This window comes from Oryza sativa, chromosome 12 (assembly GCF_034140825.1).
Source record: "Oryza sativa Japonica Group chromosome 12, ASM3414082v1".
Classification (NCBI taxonomy): domain Eukaryota; kingdom Viridiplantae; phylum Streptophyta; class Magnoliopsida; order Poales; family Poaceae; genus Oryza; species Oryza sativa.
This window is the reverse complement of record NC_089046.1, coordinates 3,549,666-3,568,209: the sequence shown is the minus strand read 5'-3', so window position 1 is coordinate 3,568,209 and position 18,544 is coordinate 3,549,666. Positions and strand designations below refer to the sequence as shown.

Sequence of the window (18,544 nt, the reverse complement as noted above, 5' to 3'; positions counted from 1 at the left end):
TATTACACCTTACAGTCCATTTATCTCCTTGTGTGCACAAGATCCTAGGTAGACTGTTCATCTCTACCTGATTTATGTCATATTAAATAGTGTTGTCGAATGGACAACTGCGTCATGCCGAAAGGCGTGGTTCTCTCAACAGTGGTTGGAAGTAAAAAAACAATTGTATTGCTTAGTAAAAATTTTTGGATCCCCCTATTACATGACTCTAAGGGGCTATTTATAGCTCTGTTACAGGTTCCCCCTTAGGGGTTTAGGCTTTACAGGGGAATTTACATGGTTACCCTTATGATAGAGACATTATTGGGTGTAAATAGTGTCCTTTGCATGTATGGGCCCCTATTGGACCAAATGGATCGGCCCATTTACTTGACGAAACCTCCAGAAAGCATAATGGCCCGCGGGGCCTCTTTATGATGGGGTTTGGTATTTGGCGAAGCCTACGCCTTCGTGCCATGGCCTTCGCCTTGTCGTCATCGCCCCTGCGGCCCTCCGACGAGGTCCTTGTCCAGCGAACCCCGATGGGCGGCATTCACCCGTCTGGTTCCTTTCTCAATCCTTCGCCGATTGCCTCTGGTCCGATCTTCTCGCCTAAGTTCTTGGTTTCGGCAGGTTAGGCCGAAGGCCCTTCGTGGTATGCCTCCAACAAATAGTATGTTACTTCCTCCGTTTCATATTATAAGACTTTCTAGCATTGCTCATATTCATATATATGTTAATGAATCTAGACATATATGTGTACCTAGATTCATTAACATCTATATGAATGTGGGTAATGCTAAAAAGTCTTATAACCTGAAACAGAGGTAGTAGTTAATAGTTATATCATCAATATGTATAGTACTTCTTGTAATTTTGCTTTGTGTAATTATAGTACTTATTGTAATATTAGTTAGGAACAAGTATGAATTACCCCACCCCCAACTATCGTGGTCGACCGAATTACCCCCTAAACTCGAAAACCAGACATCATTCACCCTCAACTTTCAATATCGGACAAATTACCCCCCTCGACCCTATCGAGAGCTGTTTTGTCCTACGTGGCGTATGCGTGGCAATCAAGTCAGCATTTTATTTATTAAAAAAATGTGGGACCCACCTGCCATACTCCTGTTCCCTCTTCCTCTCTCTCTTCTCTGATTCTCTCTCTCGCTCTTCTTCTCTCTCTCTTGGCATGCTCACGGCGGTGCAATGATGGCGGCGGACGGCGTGGTCGACGCGCACGGCGGTGTGGGCGACGGTGGGTGGGGGCGGTCGGCGCGGAGCTGCGAACGGTAGGGGAGAGGGACACGGAGGCGGCGGCGGTGCGGGACCCAGAGGCGGTGGGGGGAGGCGAAGCCGGAGCCAGGTATGTCATTGCCGTACTCGACGCTGAAGGGCCTGGAGGTGCAGGCGGCCTAGAAGAGGGCCTTGAGCTGGAGGTGGGTGGGGTTCTTGGGCAGTGCGGCGTGCCTCGAGGGCTCGAACTCGGGCACCTTGGCGCAGAACGCCTCCAGGGTGTAGCGCTCCCCGCTCTCCCACACTCGGCGGCTGGCGGCACGGCGGTTCTTGGTGGAGAGGCCGACCTGCTGGAGGCACGTGGGGAAGGTCGGGGAGGGGTTGGCGGCATTGGAGGAGGCGGCGGATGGTGTCATCCTCGGGGGGCTGGAGGAGCAAGGGCACGATCTTGCAAATGCCGTTGCGGGACGCCTCGGGCTTGATCCTGAGGATGTAGGCGATGGGGTCGGCGAACTCCACCAGCGTCGGGTGGTACTCCGGCGCCACGGGCAGGGTCTGCAGCCACTCTGGCGGCTCCACCGCCGCTGCCTTTGTGTCCCGCGTAGCCTCCGCCTCCGCGTCCCTCTCTGCCGCCGTCCGCGCCGACCGCACCGACCCACTGTCGGCCGCACTGCCGTGCACGCCGACCGCGCTGTCTGCCACCATCCCCGCACCGCCGTGCGCATGCCGAGAGAGAGAGAGGAAGAGCGACAGAGAGGAAGAGGAGAAGAGGAGTATGACAGGTGGGTCCCATATTTTTTAATAAATAAGATGCTGACTGGATTGCTAATTCGTACTTTTTCCAATTAGTTAACAAGAGTTTAATTGGAAAAAAAAAGAACTCAGTATAGTCTCTATATTGTATCATCAAGTAAGAGTAACTCATTCTAGTTTCACAAAACTGCTTGTATTTTGATTAGTCTATATCTAAGAACGTGTATCACAAAACCATATATTTAACAATAGTTTTATCATAAAACTATAACTTTTGTAACCTTAATATGTTATGGATATAAACTCTATTTTTTGATAATTTCATCACTAAATCTATAGTTTTGTGATAAATTCGGTACTAAATCTATTGTTTTGTGATACACATTTAAATCTGTAGTTTTGTAATAGCATGATTAAAGTATCTGTAGTTTTGTAAAATTTACTTCTTTTTTCCCTACAAAAGGGTATTTAGATAAGGCGTGTAAGAAATAAAAAAACTCGAACTCATTCTCTTTATTTGGATCTATTGGGTGGGCAAAAAAATGCAAAGCATTAATATTGCATGCATATGTCTACAATTATCCACTCATTTAGGACGGAATTAGTACAATTTCATGGTGCATTGATGTTTTTCTTCTGAACTATAATTAGCTATTTTTTTCTAAAAAATGATTAGCTAAAATTCACTCAAAATTAAAGGTGTAAACAATTTACTCAAATGAATGAAGATGACAAATAAGCATGTGAGAAGAAGAAAAAAAAATCTTAACTAGTGGATAAACTTCTTTCCACTCAAAGAAAACTCCAACAAATTATTTTTTTTCTCCCTCTAAAAAAGAGATGTTTTTGGATTTTGTCTTGTGATCGTGTCAGCCCTGTCGCTTAGCGCCCAAGATTTTTGTCAGCGATCAGCTGAGATGACAGCGTGGCACCAAAACCACCACAACCGTCTGTGGCTGTGGCTGGCCCTCGCTGCTCCCAACCGTCCATCTGTTCGTTCCCTCCGTGACGTGGCAGCACCACAGCCTTCCACTCCAATTGACACGCTCGCACTCACTGCCAGGTGGGCCACCACGGCTGGGCCCCGCTACTTGGAGGGACCTATTTGAAATTTGAAGAAACCTGAGGGGGCTTTTCGCTCATCCCGCGGGGAGTGGATTCAAAAAATTTGGGAGTATTCAAATCCGCCGCAGGAAGCGGCGGCGCACAACGCCCAGATGATTTTGATTTGTGGGGAGATCTGCGTGGACCCGGTTCACGGTGAACGGGTGTGGACACGAACACGTTGGTGTGGGGCCCACGTGAGTGTGGGACCCCGGGGACAGTGGGATACGGTTCAGGGCTTCACGCGTTGAGTTTAATGGGTGGGTGTACAATATTCTGCTCCTGCTCCTCGTGCTAAATTTTGGTGGAAACGTTTTAAATCAGTCCCACTATTTCTTTTTTTTCTCTTCCCTGAATGTGGTCAGGTGTCATAAATTTGAAATTTTTTGGTGGAGAAGAACACACACCATATTCATTATTTTGATTTTGAAATTGTAAGCTTTGATAAATAATATAATTCAAACAAACTAATATTTGTAGCATAAAAGTCGTATCACTATATTCATAATCAAGAGTATTTCACTAATATATTTATTATATAGTTAAAGGCTTAAAGCTGCTCCCTTTAATATTGCTTGGTTAGAAATTAAGCGGTCAACCTTAGTTTGCTCTTGGTCAAAAACAATAAGACCTTTCTTAGAGCAAAGGAATATCGTGGAAATTGAAATAATTTCAACAAAAAATACAATAAAAATTATACTTAAAATAGGAGCCATCTATTTCACTTAAAATTTTTAAGTCCTAGTTCTTTTCTTCAACTTTATATTTTTTCTGTTAGCACATTTTTCAAACGTATTTGTTGTAAAAAGTTTTTAATTTAAAAGTTGTTTAACAAATTCAAATAACTTTATTTTTAAAGTTTATAATAATTAATACTTAATTAATCATGTGTTAACCATCTTTATCGTTTCACGTGCGTTAAAAATTTAGGCTAAAACCAATGAAAAAACAGAACTATTAGAAATAAAATTTAAACCAGGCATTATTAAGGACTACTCCTATATAGGGCATTAATAATTTGATACTTGGAGGGTCGAAGCGCAAAAAACCCACGCGCTGTCGCAGGAGAAACGAAGCCGAAGCTCCCATTTCCATTCCACCTGCTCTCCCAACTCTCCGGCCGCCGCCGCCGCCGCCGCCGCCGCCGCGCTAACCTCCTCCCCGCGACGAGCGCCACCATGAGCACGGCCTCGGCGACGGCGCCGCCGAGCCGCCGGACGCGGAGCCGCCCGCCGTCGGCGTCCTCCCGCAAGTCCGACGACCCCTCCGCCGCCGCCGCCAACGGGAACGGGAAGGCCTCCTCCAAGCCCACCTCCCCCGGCCAGCTGACGTAAGCACACCGAGCCTGCGAACCCTTCCTTCCGTTCCTTCTCTCCTTTGGTTCGTAGCCGCTGAATGATTTTGGGGGTTTCTTCTGTTGGTTGAAGCGGGGAGAGGACGGTGAGGAAGCTGAGGCTGTCCAAGGCGCTGACGATACCGGAGGGGACGACGGTGTCGGAGGCGTGCAGGAGGATGGCGGCGAGGAGGGTCGACGCCGTGCTGCTCACCGACGCGCAGGGCCTCCTCTCCGGCATCGTCACTGATAAGGTACAGGATTTTCTTTGCTTGCCCCCTCCCAATCTGTTGGAAATTTGGAATTTCTAGTGTGCTTTTATAGATGCTGATTTTGGAAGATAGAAGATGGTTTGATTCTTTCAATTTGATGCTATGCGGATGCGACACCTTCTCGTTGCTCTTTTGAAAAACATCGATGCCTGGATTGGATTCTCAGTTTGGAGCATAGCAAGTGGCTTTTTGTGGGTGTCAAAGTTTAAGATATTTTGTTCTCCTTTAGATTTTGGATGTTTTCATCCAAAAAATTAGGAGTCATTTTTGTTGACCATGTGTTCACTAGTCTCTGCAATTATACATTTATACTTATTGATGCATACTTTTCCTCTGCCTTTTCTTTTTCATTCGGTTTTGGCAAAAAAGGTAGAATTAGTTAAGGTAAAGTGAAGTCGATTTCCACTAAGCCATGGAGTTCAATTTATGCTTTTTACTCTGCTGTGAACCAAAAAGCCAACATGCTTTGCACTTGGTCTAATTTTAGTACTACGATTCGAGATGAAGATGGTTCTTGTTTTCATTCTTTTTCGGGATTCCAATCGCAGGATGTAGCTACAAGGGTGGTTGCTGAGGGGCTGCGGGTGGAGCAAACCATCATGTCCAAGATCATGACAAGGAACCCCACATATGCCATGTCTGATACGCTTGCCATTGAAGCATTGCAGAAGATGGTTCAAGGTATGTCAGACGCACTCCATTTTTTTTACACTTTCTTGGCTAAAACATCTATAGGGACAATGTAACAGTGAAATTGAGCTGGCTAAATTCAATTCCCCTGTCATCTTATAAAATGTTCTTTCATATGATTGAGATTGTAGCAGATTAGCCAGTCATTTCTATTATTATTTTAGCTGTAGTGACTAGTGCCACTTCAAGTCATTTTCGCTATCATGATGCATAATTCTTTCGCCAATGATTCACTAAATTGTAGTACTTAACATAAAGTACTCGGTTAAACAAATTGGGAGCACCTAATTGAGAATCGGCACATGTCAATTTTGTTAGAGCTTTGTGAAACGGGGATAATTCACAGTACTAAATGAAGGTATACTGCACCTAGTAGAGCATTAAAAGAATGGAGTACTTGTTTGCTGTGTATTGCTTGTTCTCCTTTTTTTTTTGTTTTTCGAAAAAGGGTGCAGGAGTTTTGTCCCATTAATTTATAGCAGGGAGAGAACAAAAAAGCAATATCCAGAAATTACATGATGGGTAAGCCCTCGAAAGGCTGACAGAGAGAGGAAAACTAAAAAAGCCCTGATGTTGGAGGCCAACTTAGTATTCTCTTTGCATGATCATGCTTTCAACTTTCAAGTACTATCTTAGATGAAAAATATGATGTTTTCTTGTTGTATTTTGTTACGCATACTGTTTTTGTATGTCACCATCAGATCAGCTCAATCTGCCCCTTTTTCTGTGTGTGCAATGAAAGGCAAAAGCACATTTTTTGGTAATGTTAGGCATCTTAGCTGTCTTGGAATCTCAATATCTCCAGCAAAAGAAATTGAAGATTCCTTGATTTGTATCGTCAGACGTCTAAGATTTCTTTGGTATGCCCTGAACTTCAGTGGCATATATGTAGGCTGGTTGTTTCACTTTGTTACACATAGACCTTGGTTGGCTAGAAATTAGTCCCTTTTTCACAAACATACTGACTGTAGTTTCTTTAAAATGTTCATACATATTTTAGGTAAATTTAGACACCTCCCAGTTGTGGAAAATGGTGAGGTTATTGCTATGCTGGACATTGCTAAATGCCTTTACGATGCAATATCAAGACTGGAAAAGGCAGCAGAACAAGGGAGTGCAATAGCAGCTGCTGTAGAAGGGGTAGAGCGTCAATTAGGAGGCAACTTTTCAGGTACTGCACTGGATATTATTATCAATTACTTCACTCTTTCTCACTCTTGAAACTGAAAGTACACCGTGCATAACATGTACTATTTATGGTACATTTTATGGATTATCACTTTTCATGTTGCTATATACATCTTTTAAATAAAATATGTCGAACAACTTATCAGGTATATCATATTCTACTAGACTATTATATGTGTTTGTTTATCATAATTATATTTGGTAATGATCAATTTAAGGTATTCTCTGTTTGTGGATACAGCTCCTTATGCTTTCATAGAAACTCTAAGAGAGAGGATGTTCAAACCTTCTTTGTCAACCATTGTCACGGAGGGCACAAAGTACAGTAACTGCTTTCTCTTACTATTTTCTGTTAACTTTTAGCAAAAAAGAATGAATAGTGAGAGTTTTCTCTGACTATTTTCTGTTAATTTTCAGGGTAGCAATTGTTTCTCCTTCAGACCCAGTGTATGTAGCAACACAGAAAATGCGTGAATTTCGAGTTAATTCGGTGGTTGTTGCTACAGGAAACACACTACAGGGGATCTTCACGTGAGCAATCTATTTTAGTACTTCTACTATTATTTACAACTTCCTTATTTTTCTTCTACTTTACTGATGCATCCAAATGCAGCTCAAAGGATTTGCTTATGCGTGTTGTTGCACAGAATCTTTCTCCTGAATTGACCCTAGTAGAAAAGGTTTCTCCACCAGATTTACATTTTCTTGCCTCTTCCGATGCCATCTGAGCTTTGTTTAATTGCATATGAACTCACTGTGTTACTTTCAATTATTTTTGAAGGTGATGACTGTAAACCCAGATTTTGCTACATTAGACACGACAATTCTTGATGCTCTACATATAATGCATGATGGAAAGTTCTTGCATATTCCTGTTCTTGATCGAGGTAGAGCCTTATTCATGTCTCTGCGTCCCAAAAGGACAATAACAAAGCATCTTCTGGGACTTTATTATTTGATGCTTGTCTTACATTTTCCTCAACAGAAGGACAAATTGCTGCTTGCTTGGATGTCCTGCAACTTACCCACGCAGCCATTCAATTGGTGGTCCCTTATCCCAAACTCCTTAATTTCTGATAGTTCTTCCACTCTGCGGTAGATTCCCATGCTAAGCTTCTGAATGCATTCTCAATTTGTAGGTTGAAGGAGGAAATGACACTGTAAATGATGTGGCAAATACAGTAATGCAGAGGTTTTGGGATTCTACTCTTGCTTTGGAGTCTCCTGATGAGGAATGCGATAGCCGTAGGTCTGTTGATGGTTTTCATTTGTTGAATGTTTCGCTCACTTGCTCTCCCCTAATACAATTCTCTTCTACATTTCCCAGTGAAGTATCATTGCTCTTGGCATCAGAAACTGGAGATGGAAAGAGTAGCATTTACCCCCCTGTTATTGGAAATTCGTTTGCCTTTAAGCTTCAAGACCAAAAGGGACGCGTGCATAGATTCACTTGTGGTAATTGCTCTCCTGATAGTTTGCACAAGTATGTTGATTGTTCTCATATCATTCAAACATAACTGTTCTTAACTTCTTTTCTCTTGCTGCAGGCTCAGAGAGCTTAAACGAGCTAGCGTCTTCTATAAAACAAAGATTAAGTATTACTGACGAAGAGGGCATAATGCAACTCCTGGTACAACTGAGTATTTGTCATAAGAATATTTCTAGTGCTTTCATAATCATGTGTAACAAAGAGACGAAATATTCGCTGCCTTAATGTACTCTACTTCGAGAGCGAAGCTATTGCTATGAGCTTATATGCATGTATTTATGTCCTCTAAACCTGTAATTATTGTCTTTGCACTGCACCACTAAGGCACTTACTAGAGGACAGCCAATATTTCAAGCACTTCCCCACTTAATCTTGTTTGTTCTATGTAGTACGAAGACGATGAAGGTGACCGGGTGCTACTGACAACTGATGCCGATCTTGCTGGTGCCGTGCTCCATGCCAAATCGTCCGGTTTGAAGGTATCTGTTGTTCTTGGACTCTTGGTACTATAGTTTACTCTATGTAGCAACTCGTAGAGCTCTCCAACTTTTCTTGCTTCCATCTATCTCACTACTATGAATATCTCATTGTCAGGTTCTGAAGTTGCATATCGACCTGTCTGAATCCAGCACAGAGGTGACAAAGCCATCACAGCAGCTGGCAGCTGCACGCAGGAGTCGGTTGTCGCCTGTTCGTGTTGGGCTGATGGCTGGTGTGGTCGCTCTCAGCGGTGCAGCAGTGATGGTTTACCTGAAACGAGCTAAAGTGTGATTTCCCCATGAATTACTGGTAATTTTTTCAAACCTGTATTTTTTCCAGTTCCTGGAGCTAATTATGCATCATGCCAAAGAAATGACACATTGGAGAGCAACCAAAGTTGCATCAGATGCACTGAAACTCTCTGACGCCGGGCTGAAGAATCTGCCTATGTTGGTTTTTGTTTCCTCAATTTGCACGCATATCAGCAAATTTCACTAGTACTGTGAAATGTATAAACATTAGGATGTTCCTAGTTCATATTTATGTACTTGTTTACAGATAAACAGATATGTAAACTCATTTTGAAGGACAGAAGTAAATAGATCCTTCTCTCCTATCTGGCTTTAAGTTCAAGCTAGAGAGTTATTGTGATGAACATGGCCGTACTGACGAGGAGATGCATTCCATTTTTCCATTGTCCAGTGTCACTGTACTGACAAGTGCAACTGTATGTGTCTCTTTATTCTAACAAGGCAAGATGATCTGTAATCCGATTCTTGTACTATTGTTCAAGTAAACTCAACCTTTAAGCTACACTAGTAGCTATGAGAAAGTTAAAACAATAGTATTAACTTCTGAAGTGTCAAACATGACTTAACTTTCCAGTGATCATTACAGTGTCCCCAGTAAGATTAGAGTGGCCCCTAACCAACTGTGTGATTGATTGATAATTAAGACATGATTGGGTGAGTGAGAAAAATAATAAAAAAGAAGATATGCATGGTGTGTGGCTCAAGCTAAGTTATGGTTGCATCTTGCATGTTGGTTGTGTTGGATTTTTTGGTGAGCTTTTTCATTCAGTTGGCTAGTTAGTTTCTTAACCTCCTCGATCGGCAACAGCAGCTTTGGCTTAGAGTGTAGTCTCGTGCTTCTTTTGCCTTTTCTGCCTTTCTTGTATCTTGAAAGGCAATGCTTGGATTAGCAGCATGATTGCATTTTAATTTGTTCTTCATTTTCCACATTACATTTTATTAATTAATACGCATGCATATGCTCTAATCCATATAATAAATAACAGGGGTACTAGCTACTACTATTCATTAAGGGATGATAATAATATCAGGGAATATATTGATTATAGCATATATATACCAGCAGCATAGCATGTTGGTAGTTAGCACGTCAAATTAACAAAATAATGCAGCTGCTAACCACACAATGATTAGGTTGTAATGCCATCTCACACTTTGGGTATGTGCTCTGTACGACTGTACATGGAACACATAGATTAGCAGATAGCGGCAAGGATTAGGGCACAAAATCTTGTGTTTGAGTAGGTTGTTGACACGTGCTTATGGCTTGGACACACTCTCAAATCAAGAACAGGAGCATGATTGAGTGAGCTTAAAGTGAGAACAACGTGCTACCTAGCTTAGATAAGGGTGTGTTTGGTTCGTGGTCAAGGCTAGATAGGATATGACCATCTATATTTGGAGGGATATGGTGGTCCAGTTTTTTGTTTGGTTAGATGGATATGGCCATCCAGTTTCTTGTTTGGTTGGGTGAATGGGAATGGATTGAATGAAAACAACATATTAATTAATAATAAAATAGGTTAATTATCATTAATATAGCTATAGTTTATACTAATTAACAATAAAATAGAGTATATATCTAATCAACACTAATTTTGACAAGTTAATTACTAATTAACAACAATATACTTTAATTATTGCTAATCAAGAACTAATTATCAAGATTAGCTAAGGTGGATATCCTCATCCGGTCAATTTGGCCGGATACACTCATCCAGCATCTTCGTGGAATATTCCCTCTTTGGGCCGCCCTATCCTCCCTCGCCCACCAACCAAACACACTCAAAAACTGGATCGCCATCTCCCATCCAGAGATATCCCTCCAACCAAACACACCCTAAGCTAGTGTGGTGTGTACCACTTCCTCTCGTCCATGAGGCCATCATTGCCGGGAGATCACATAGCATGGGTACTGGCCTTGTTGGGAAGTTAGATTTCAGAATAATGTTATTGGACCACTGCTGCATATCTGTTATCGTGCAACTCTAGTATACATTTATGGTAGTTTCGTCTAATATATCGATGAATAGATCTTATATGTGTTTTAAAAAAGTATTTATGGAAGAGAAAGAAAATTAAAGAACAAAATAGAATTATGTTTTCCTATCACATTCGACTCCTATTGATTTGTGATCGGTTAGTCTAACATAGTTACTCCTTCCGTCCTAAAATATAAGATATTTTCTAGTACTACGAATCTGGACAGATACTAGGAAATATCCCTTTTGATTCTAGCTTATTATATTTTGGGATGGAGTGAGTACTAATGAAAGCCGGTGTAATTTTATACCAACGAAACAATGGTTTGGCTTGTTTGGTTTATGGTCAAAAGTAGATAGGATATGATCATACATGTTTATTTCACACTGATCATTGCACGGTTGGAGGCAAGAGGAAAGGAAAGCGTGTGGGAAACCTTAGGTTTACTTAAGGATATGGAGAGATTGTGTGAGAGAAAAAAAAAGTATAAGTGGGAGTGCGAGATAAATTGAGAAGGGGAGGAGGTGAGCGTATGTAGCATGTGATGCTTACGTGACGCCTTATCCATGGTTAGGCTAACTCATTCGGTTTATTTTTCCGCCCCCGTGTCGTCCAAGGTCCAACATCTAGAAAAAATATTTCATGAGTGGTGGCTATATCTTTCTCTTTACCCTATAAAAAGTAGTGGCCACGTCCTATAGAGGCTTATCTCTCTAACTTCTTTGTCCTATAACCATATAAAGTTTTAATGTTTATGATGCCATATTATTTATAGGTTTTCTTAAAATAAAAAAGACATTCAAGATCTACGCATACTAAACACAGAAAGTAAATTATCAACAATGTTCGAGTACTACAAAGTCAGTCATTAGAATAAGTTGAATCCTCCCAAAAAATCCTCACAGAAAGTACATTATCAACAATGTTCGAGTAACATATAAAATAAATCTAATAAGTTGAATCCTAAAAAAAAATAGTAAAAATACCTTGAACAAACCATTATAAATCCTTACCATAAAAAGGGAAAAAAAATCCATGCATGCATACTTGTGAGTTGTGATGATAAATACGGGAGCTAATTAGATCCATTTCTAATGTACCAAATCCTGAATCAAATGTACAAGTACGAACACCTACAAAAAATACAGTCACATTATTACCGTGGAAATACTCAGTAGTATAAGGTACTCCGTACAAAATACTACTCTACATCAATAGTACACGTACAGAGTATAGAAGCAAAGAGTACATCCCCACATTTACACATCGCCACCACTTCGCTTGCAGCCACACGTACGTACGTACACACAACACACACGTCATCACATCCCGTGCCGCTACCCGTGGGCCCCACCACCCCTGAGTCACTGACAGCGCCGGGGCCCACCGCGACGCTCCACGTCGTCGTCGCGCGCGGGCGACACGAGGGCCCCCCACACCGCGTCTCTGAGTCACTGACAGGTGTGGGCCCCACGGGCGAAACCCAGAGTGACCGACAAACTCGAACCGTCGTCGGGTGCACCACCGGAATCTCGCCGCCAATTAATCACTGTACTTAGAGCATGCCCAACAGCTTCCTTTTTCAATTCCCTATCCTGTGATTTAGGGAATTTTGATCAAGAAACAGATCCAACAGATTCTCTAACTAATATCCCAATATCTCTGGTTCCTCAGTCCGCATATATCGTTCCTCACAAACAGGGAAGCGATTTTGTTCCCAATATTTCCTCGTCGGTCTCTCTCGCGCGCAAAGCAGTCTCTCGCGCGCGCAAAGGGAAAATGTTCCCGCGCACTTCTCCGCGCCCTCGCTCCTCAGCGGCGAAGCCTTCTCCGCGCCCTCGCTCCTCGGCGGCTACACCTTCTTCCTCGGTGGGGGCACCCTCTTCCTCGGCGGCGGCGTCCTCTTCATCGGCGGCAGCTCCCTTTTCCCTTTTGCAAGGCACGGGGCGTGGTGTCCCGATGACGGCCGGAGGTATGCCGTTTCCGCGGTACGGCGAGTTCTGGCCCGGCGGCCATCCGTGCCCTCCACCACCGCCTGGCGGCCATCCGCGCCCCACACCGCCGCCCGGCGGCCATGCGCGGCCCCCACCGCCGCCCGGCGGCCATGCGCGCCCTCCACAACGCTACTCCGGTTTTCAGGCATCCGAGGCCATGGAGAAGCTGACATCTAGCGAGCCATTGGATCCCCTCTCACACGAAGCTTCTATCGGCAGTTCCTCCAGAGTATGGACTGTAGATGACGAAGAATTCCTCCACATGAACAATTTCGGTAAGTCCAATCCTGATTTGTTCAGTGTTTAGTTTACATGCTCTGAATTCCTTCACATCTGAAGCTTTCTTGATTGTGCTTTCTTTTTTTTCTTCAATCTGGATAGTATTGTCTAATTTATACTATCTGATAGAGGTTGCATTTTCAGAAATTTTCATCATGTTCTTTTGTGTATGCTTGCAATTGTAGCAAAATTGCCTGACTTGAACAAGGGTATGTCTGCTGTATGTGCTGATGTACTTCACTGTGGTGTATATCCTGCATTTATGTCCAGAAGTATATAGGGTATGTACAGCATGCAGGAAAGAATAGTCAGTGGTGTTGTGCTGGAATTTCAGTTTGACACTATGTAGTGAGTATAATATGCTATCAAATTTATGCTCTGAGTTTGACACAATGGAAATTCAGTATGTACTGAGTTTCATATACGATGCTCTGAAATTTGACCTGTTGAACAGTTATCTGAACCTTGTCGCTGTCAGGATCGATATAGGAACATTTCTATGAACCTTGTCATTTTCAGTATCCAAATTAGCAACATTTGTGTGCTCTCTCCATGCGAATGCACAGCTTTTGATTAATATTATGTGTACACAAAGTTGTCACCATCCATTACATGTGAACTTTCAGATAACAGAATGCATTTTTTGTCCAGAAATTATCACTTGTTTGTCTTTTGTTAGTCTTTTTTTTTCTCAAGTACAAGGTTATGATTTTTTATCTATGGACAGATGATATGAAGCGAGAGCGATATTACACAAACTTGATCAATGATGAGAGCAACCATTTTGGCTCGAGTGAGATGGGAAGCCAGTATGATGATGAACAAGAACCAGTTGTGAATGAAAATGTTGCTGTGAGACCGAACCAAAAAAGATCAAAAAATTTCAGTTTGGAGGAGGACAATCTTTTGGTGTCGGCGTGGATAAATGTTTCTTTCGATCCGGTTCAAGGGACGGATCAATCTCACGGTACATATTGGGGACGTATTCATGACTACTTTCATCAGAACAAGGAATTCGAATCAGATCGCTCCCAAAGTTCACTTGTACATCGTTGGTCCACTATACAAGAACATGTCAATAAGTATTGTGGTTTCTTAAGTCAGATTCAGAATCGAAATCAGAGTGGTGTCAATCATGAGGACATGGTAATATATTGCTTGTGTTGCTTATTTTCCAATCGTCTCCTTTATGTTTCTGACTTCAGTTCATTTATTTGCAGCATGTGCAAGCAAGCCTGATGTACAAGAAGAAAGAGGAAAAGAAGTTTCAGTTCATGCATTGCTACAACATTTTAAAGAATCTGCCAAAGTGGGATGATAAGCGGAATCAGCTGGCAGCTAGTAAAACTTCAAGCAAGAAGCAGAAGAAGACCGCCAATGATTCTCCTGCGATATCTACTCCTGCATGTAATGTTGATGAGAATAGGGCTGCTGATCCTGAGAATACAGTAGGTGAGGGAAGACCCATGGGGAGGAAGAAGGCGAAACAACAGATACGCGAACGCTCGGATCTATCACGGAAAGAGTCCTTAGACTATCTATGGGATAAGAAGAAAGAGGCCGATGCGGAGAAGGAGCGAAAGTTTGAGGAGAGGTACCAAATTGCTTTTGCACTTGAGCAAAAGCGGATTGATTTGGAGAGAGACAAGTTCGAGTTCAAGAGAATGACAAAAGAAGATAAGCTTTTGAGGACTGATACTAGTGCAATGAGCATCGAGGAGCAGGAGTACTATAAAAATGTGAAGAATCAAATTCTAAGTCGTCGTTCAGCTCAAGCATAAATTAGTCTTATTACTCATCAATTAGCATTCAAAATTTGTTAGATCTTTAGCTATAGAGTCTACTTACTGGACTAGTAAATTTTACTATCTTGTTTTGGTACTGTTTTATGTAGCCGGAGCATTTGCTACTACTACAAAATTGCTGGAAATTGTTTTTTTGTTCAAAATTGCTGGAAATTGTTGCTGATGGAATTGCTTCTTCATCTCAAATGGCCCTGTTACTGATAGTGTGCATTTTCAGTCCATGTTGTCCACTAGTGCTGAAATAACCCGGTTGTTACAGAGCCATTCAGGCATCAATTTTACAAGGGTTGAAATAAGTTTCAGTCCATTAAAGTAACTGTCAGAACTAGTAGCAATGTTCGATGATGATTGGCATGTAAAACCTTCAGTTATGGCACCAGTAAGTCCCTCATCCTCCACTGAGGAAGATTGATTACCAGCAGGTTCAGTTTGTGAATAAAACTGTGAAAAGGCGCTAGCAAGCTGATCCCTTAACTCCCCAGTATCAGAGCTAGTCTTATAAATCGCAAGGTGAAGTGCCTACCTTCTGAAATACTTTGAATGGCCTAAAGTTCAGATTTTCAGAGTTTACACTATGGGACCATCTTTTCCTGTCTCTCATTTCTCTGATGCTACCCTGACAAGTGCTATTCGCACTACACATAATGCAAAACAAAAGCAATATGCAAAGAGTTCATGGAATTGCATATGTAGCAAAAATGCCAGAATTTATCATCGGCTTGCATATGTAGCAGTGCATATTCTGATGTACACCCTTGTGGTGTATATCCTGTATATATATCCAGTCCTGAAAAAGGATATGCACTGCTGTCCTTTTCAGTCTATTGTACTGTATCGAATTCAACAATAAATCACATTGTCAATAAATAATTACTATAAGCTCAATATGTACTAATTTAAAAACAAGCTGTGAATCTCCAATTATTACAATCTATGACATTATCTATAAGAATATATAATGTAAAATTAATATCGGTCTGCATGATGATTCCACAAATGTTCGATGAGGTCTTCCCTTAGTTGGTTGTGAACTTCCTTGTCTTGAATTTTTTCGTACTGACTAATAAAATCATTAAAGTTGGTCGTACGTTCATGGGAACCACCCACCTGTTCTCCCATCTCATCATAAACTAGATCAAAATCACCATCGCGCTCGTCCTCCACAATCATGTTATTCATGATTATACAAGCTCTCATTATCTGATTCAGAGTAAGTGCTTTCCAAAAACGAGCTGGTCCACGGACTATAGCAAACCGAGCTTGAAGCACTCCAAATGCTTGTTCAACATCCTTCCTAGCGGCTTCTTGTGCTTTGCTAAAATATTTTCTCTTATTTCCTTGTGGCAGCTTAATGCTCTTCACAAGTGTTGCCCATGAAGGATAAATACCATCTGCAAGATAGTACCCCATAGTGTAGTCGTGCCCGTTAATACTATAATTAACTTTAGGAGCCTGCCCTTCAGCTAGCTTTGCAAACAGCGGTGAGCGTTGAAGGACATTAATATCATTGTGAGATCCAGGTGAACCGAAGAACGCATGCCAAAACCATCGGTCACGTGAGGCAACAGCTTCTAAAACTATAGTAGGAACTCCCTCTTTCCCTTTATACTGGCCTTGCCATGCAGTCGGGCAGTTCTTCCACTGCCAATGCATACAATCTAAAGAACCCAACATTCCTGGGAACCCTCTTTCTTCCCCCTGAGCAAGTAATCTAGCTATGTCGTTCTCGTTTGGTGTTCTTAAATACTCCTCTCCAAAAACTTCATCAATAGCCACCACAAACCTGTTAAAACTCTCAATAACGGTACTACCTCCAATACGAACATACTCATCAACTGCATCTGCCGCTATTCCATAACATAACATACGTGACACTGCTGTTACCTTTTGCAAACATGACAGTCCAAGCACACCAGCCGCATTTCTCTTCTGCACAAAATATTCATCATGTGCTTCTATAGCATTCATTATGCGTAAAAACAGAGGTCGTCTCATTCTAAACCTGCATAGTAATTAACGATATTAATTATTTTTAATATCAATTTTGCAAACAAATATTGTCAAAACAAAGCACTGCTACAAACCTGCGTCTAAACTGAACATCGAGGTACGTAGGTTCTTCAGAAAAATAATCATTATATAATCTCCGATGTCCAGCCAATCTTTCCCGATTAATTACTGCATGACCTATAACAGATCCACCACGCTTTGGAACTTCATCATCGTCGAACTCATCGTGCACTATATCAACCGCCAAAGAAATAAATTCTTCGTCGCCATCCGATAAAGACTCCTCATCCAATAGCATTTGGAGGAGGGTACTTCGACGACTCATCTTCTCTTTTTTATTGCCACAGGGTTGGAGCGTTTACCACAGGGATGAAGTGCAATGGAGAGAACCGATGGCAGGAATACAACAATAATCAATCTATAAAATTAATTATTAGATCAAACTTAATATTTTCCAACAATAGATATCCACATAACCAAATAGAGACAGATATTGACTAGGGCACAAGAGATCAATAGGATTTGCTAGGGATTACCTCCTTGATGACACGAATAGCTATGGCATATCCTTGGTATTCCGTTTTTGTAGAAACCGCAGCACTCAGGACACTGGTTGGCTGGTGATGATGCGATTTACACAGATGGCGGCGCTGGTGTGGGAGGGAGAAGGTGCGGGGAGGGAGAAGTCTCGGCGCTGGTGCGGGGAGGGAGACGATCGATCGGTACCGAACTAGGCCCACCTTGCTTATGTGGCAAACTAACAAATGATAGGGAATTAATTTTTGGGCCTCTCTTGGAGGAGGGGGTGATTGTTGGGCCCAATTCTTATTTTGGAATTCCTAATTCAGATTTTTTGGGAATCAAATATTGGGTGACTGTTGGGCATGCTCTTAACACAGCGATTAGAGCAAGGTTAATAGTATAACCCACTACTATCTTCAATTCATCTATAAGAGCAAGTCTAATAGTACAGCCCACTACTAGCTCCAATTCATCTATAGCCAATCTAATAGCCAATTCATACAATAGTTGTTTACTATACTATTAATATATGGTCCCACCTGTCATATACACAGTGTGTCTTGGGCTCCGTGCTGCAGCTGGCTACATATCTGTAACCCGCTACTCCTCTCTCTCATCGTTTATCTCATTAAAATATGTTTATAGCTGGCTAATAGCCTGCTATTATACATGCTCTAAGGGTATTCCCAACCCAATGACTAGGATTGTGTCTATAGCATTAAATAAGTTGCCACCTAGGATAAAAAATGATGTGGCAAGTGAATAAATGAGGAAAGAGAAGGAAACCATGTCTTGCATGAGACATGGTTTCTTCACAACATCTAAGACATCATGTGAGATAAGTAGCATTAAATTGAAGTATGGAATAGTGGTGTTTGCATTGGAAGAGTAGTGTCTAGTACTCCGTACTAGTTTCTTGATGATGTGGAGTTTATGGAAACTATGTCTAGTGTTATGGGTTGGGACTGCCCTAAGCAATGTAATAGTTAATTCATATAATATTTGCTTACTACACTATTAATATATGTGGTCCCACATATCATACACACGATGTCTTGGAGTCCGTGCTGCAGCTGGCTATATATCTGTAGCCCGCTGCTCTTCTCTCTTATT

At 41.8% G+C, this 18,544-nt stretch overlaps 3 protein-coding genes across 3 annotated transcripts; 2 read left to right on the top strand and 1 right to left on the bottom strand.

The window, feature by feature from the left end:
* The first annotated feature begins 4,110 nt into the window (after positions 1-4,110).
* On the top strand, positions 4,111-9,141 carry LOC4351617 (CBS domain-containing protein CBSCBSPB3). Its single transcript, XM_015762616.3, has 14 exons — positions 4,111-4,405; positions 4,503-4,662; positions 5,229-5,361; positions 6,371-6,541; positions 6,800-6,878; positions 6,976-7,089; positions 7,172-7,238; positions 7,340-7,445; positions 7,544-7,602; positions 7,698-7,807; positions 7,886-8,013; positions 8,106-8,188; positions 8,437-8,526; positions 8,642-9,141. Exons 1-14 carry the CDS (start codon positions 4,254-4,256, stop codon positions 8,816-8,818), a joined length of 1,629 nt encoding a protein of 542 aa, XP_015618102.1. The 5' UTR covers positions 4,111-4,253; the 3' UTR covers positions 8,819-9,141.
* A 3,434-nt stretch (positions 9,142-12,575) lies between these two features.
* Positions 12,576-15,085, top strand: LOC4351616 (glutathione S-transferase T3). The gene is made up of 3 exons (XM_015762976.3): positions 12,576-13,090; positions 13,822-14,240; positions 14,315-15,085. The coding sequence occupies exons 1-3, from the start codon at positions 12,601-12,603 to the stop codon at positions 14,873-14,875; spliced, it is 1,470 nt and encodes a 489-aa protein (XP_015618462.1). The 5' UTR covers positions 12,576-12,600; the 3' UTR covers positions 14,876-15,085.
* Positions 15,086-15,785: 700 nt separating this feature from the next.
* On the bottom strand, positions 15,786-17,234 carry LOC107278484 (uncharacterized). The gene is made up of 2 exons (XM_026022253.2): positions 16,984-17,234; positions 15,786-16,901 (listed from the first exon to the last, which is right to left on the bottom strand). The coding sequence occupies exons 1-2, from the start codon at positions 17,232-17,234 to the stop codon at positions 15,866-15,868; spliced, it is 1,287 nt and encodes a 428-aa protein (XP_025878038.1). The 3' UTR covers positions 15,786-15,865.
* Positions 17,235-18,544: the final 1,310 nt, after the last annotated feature.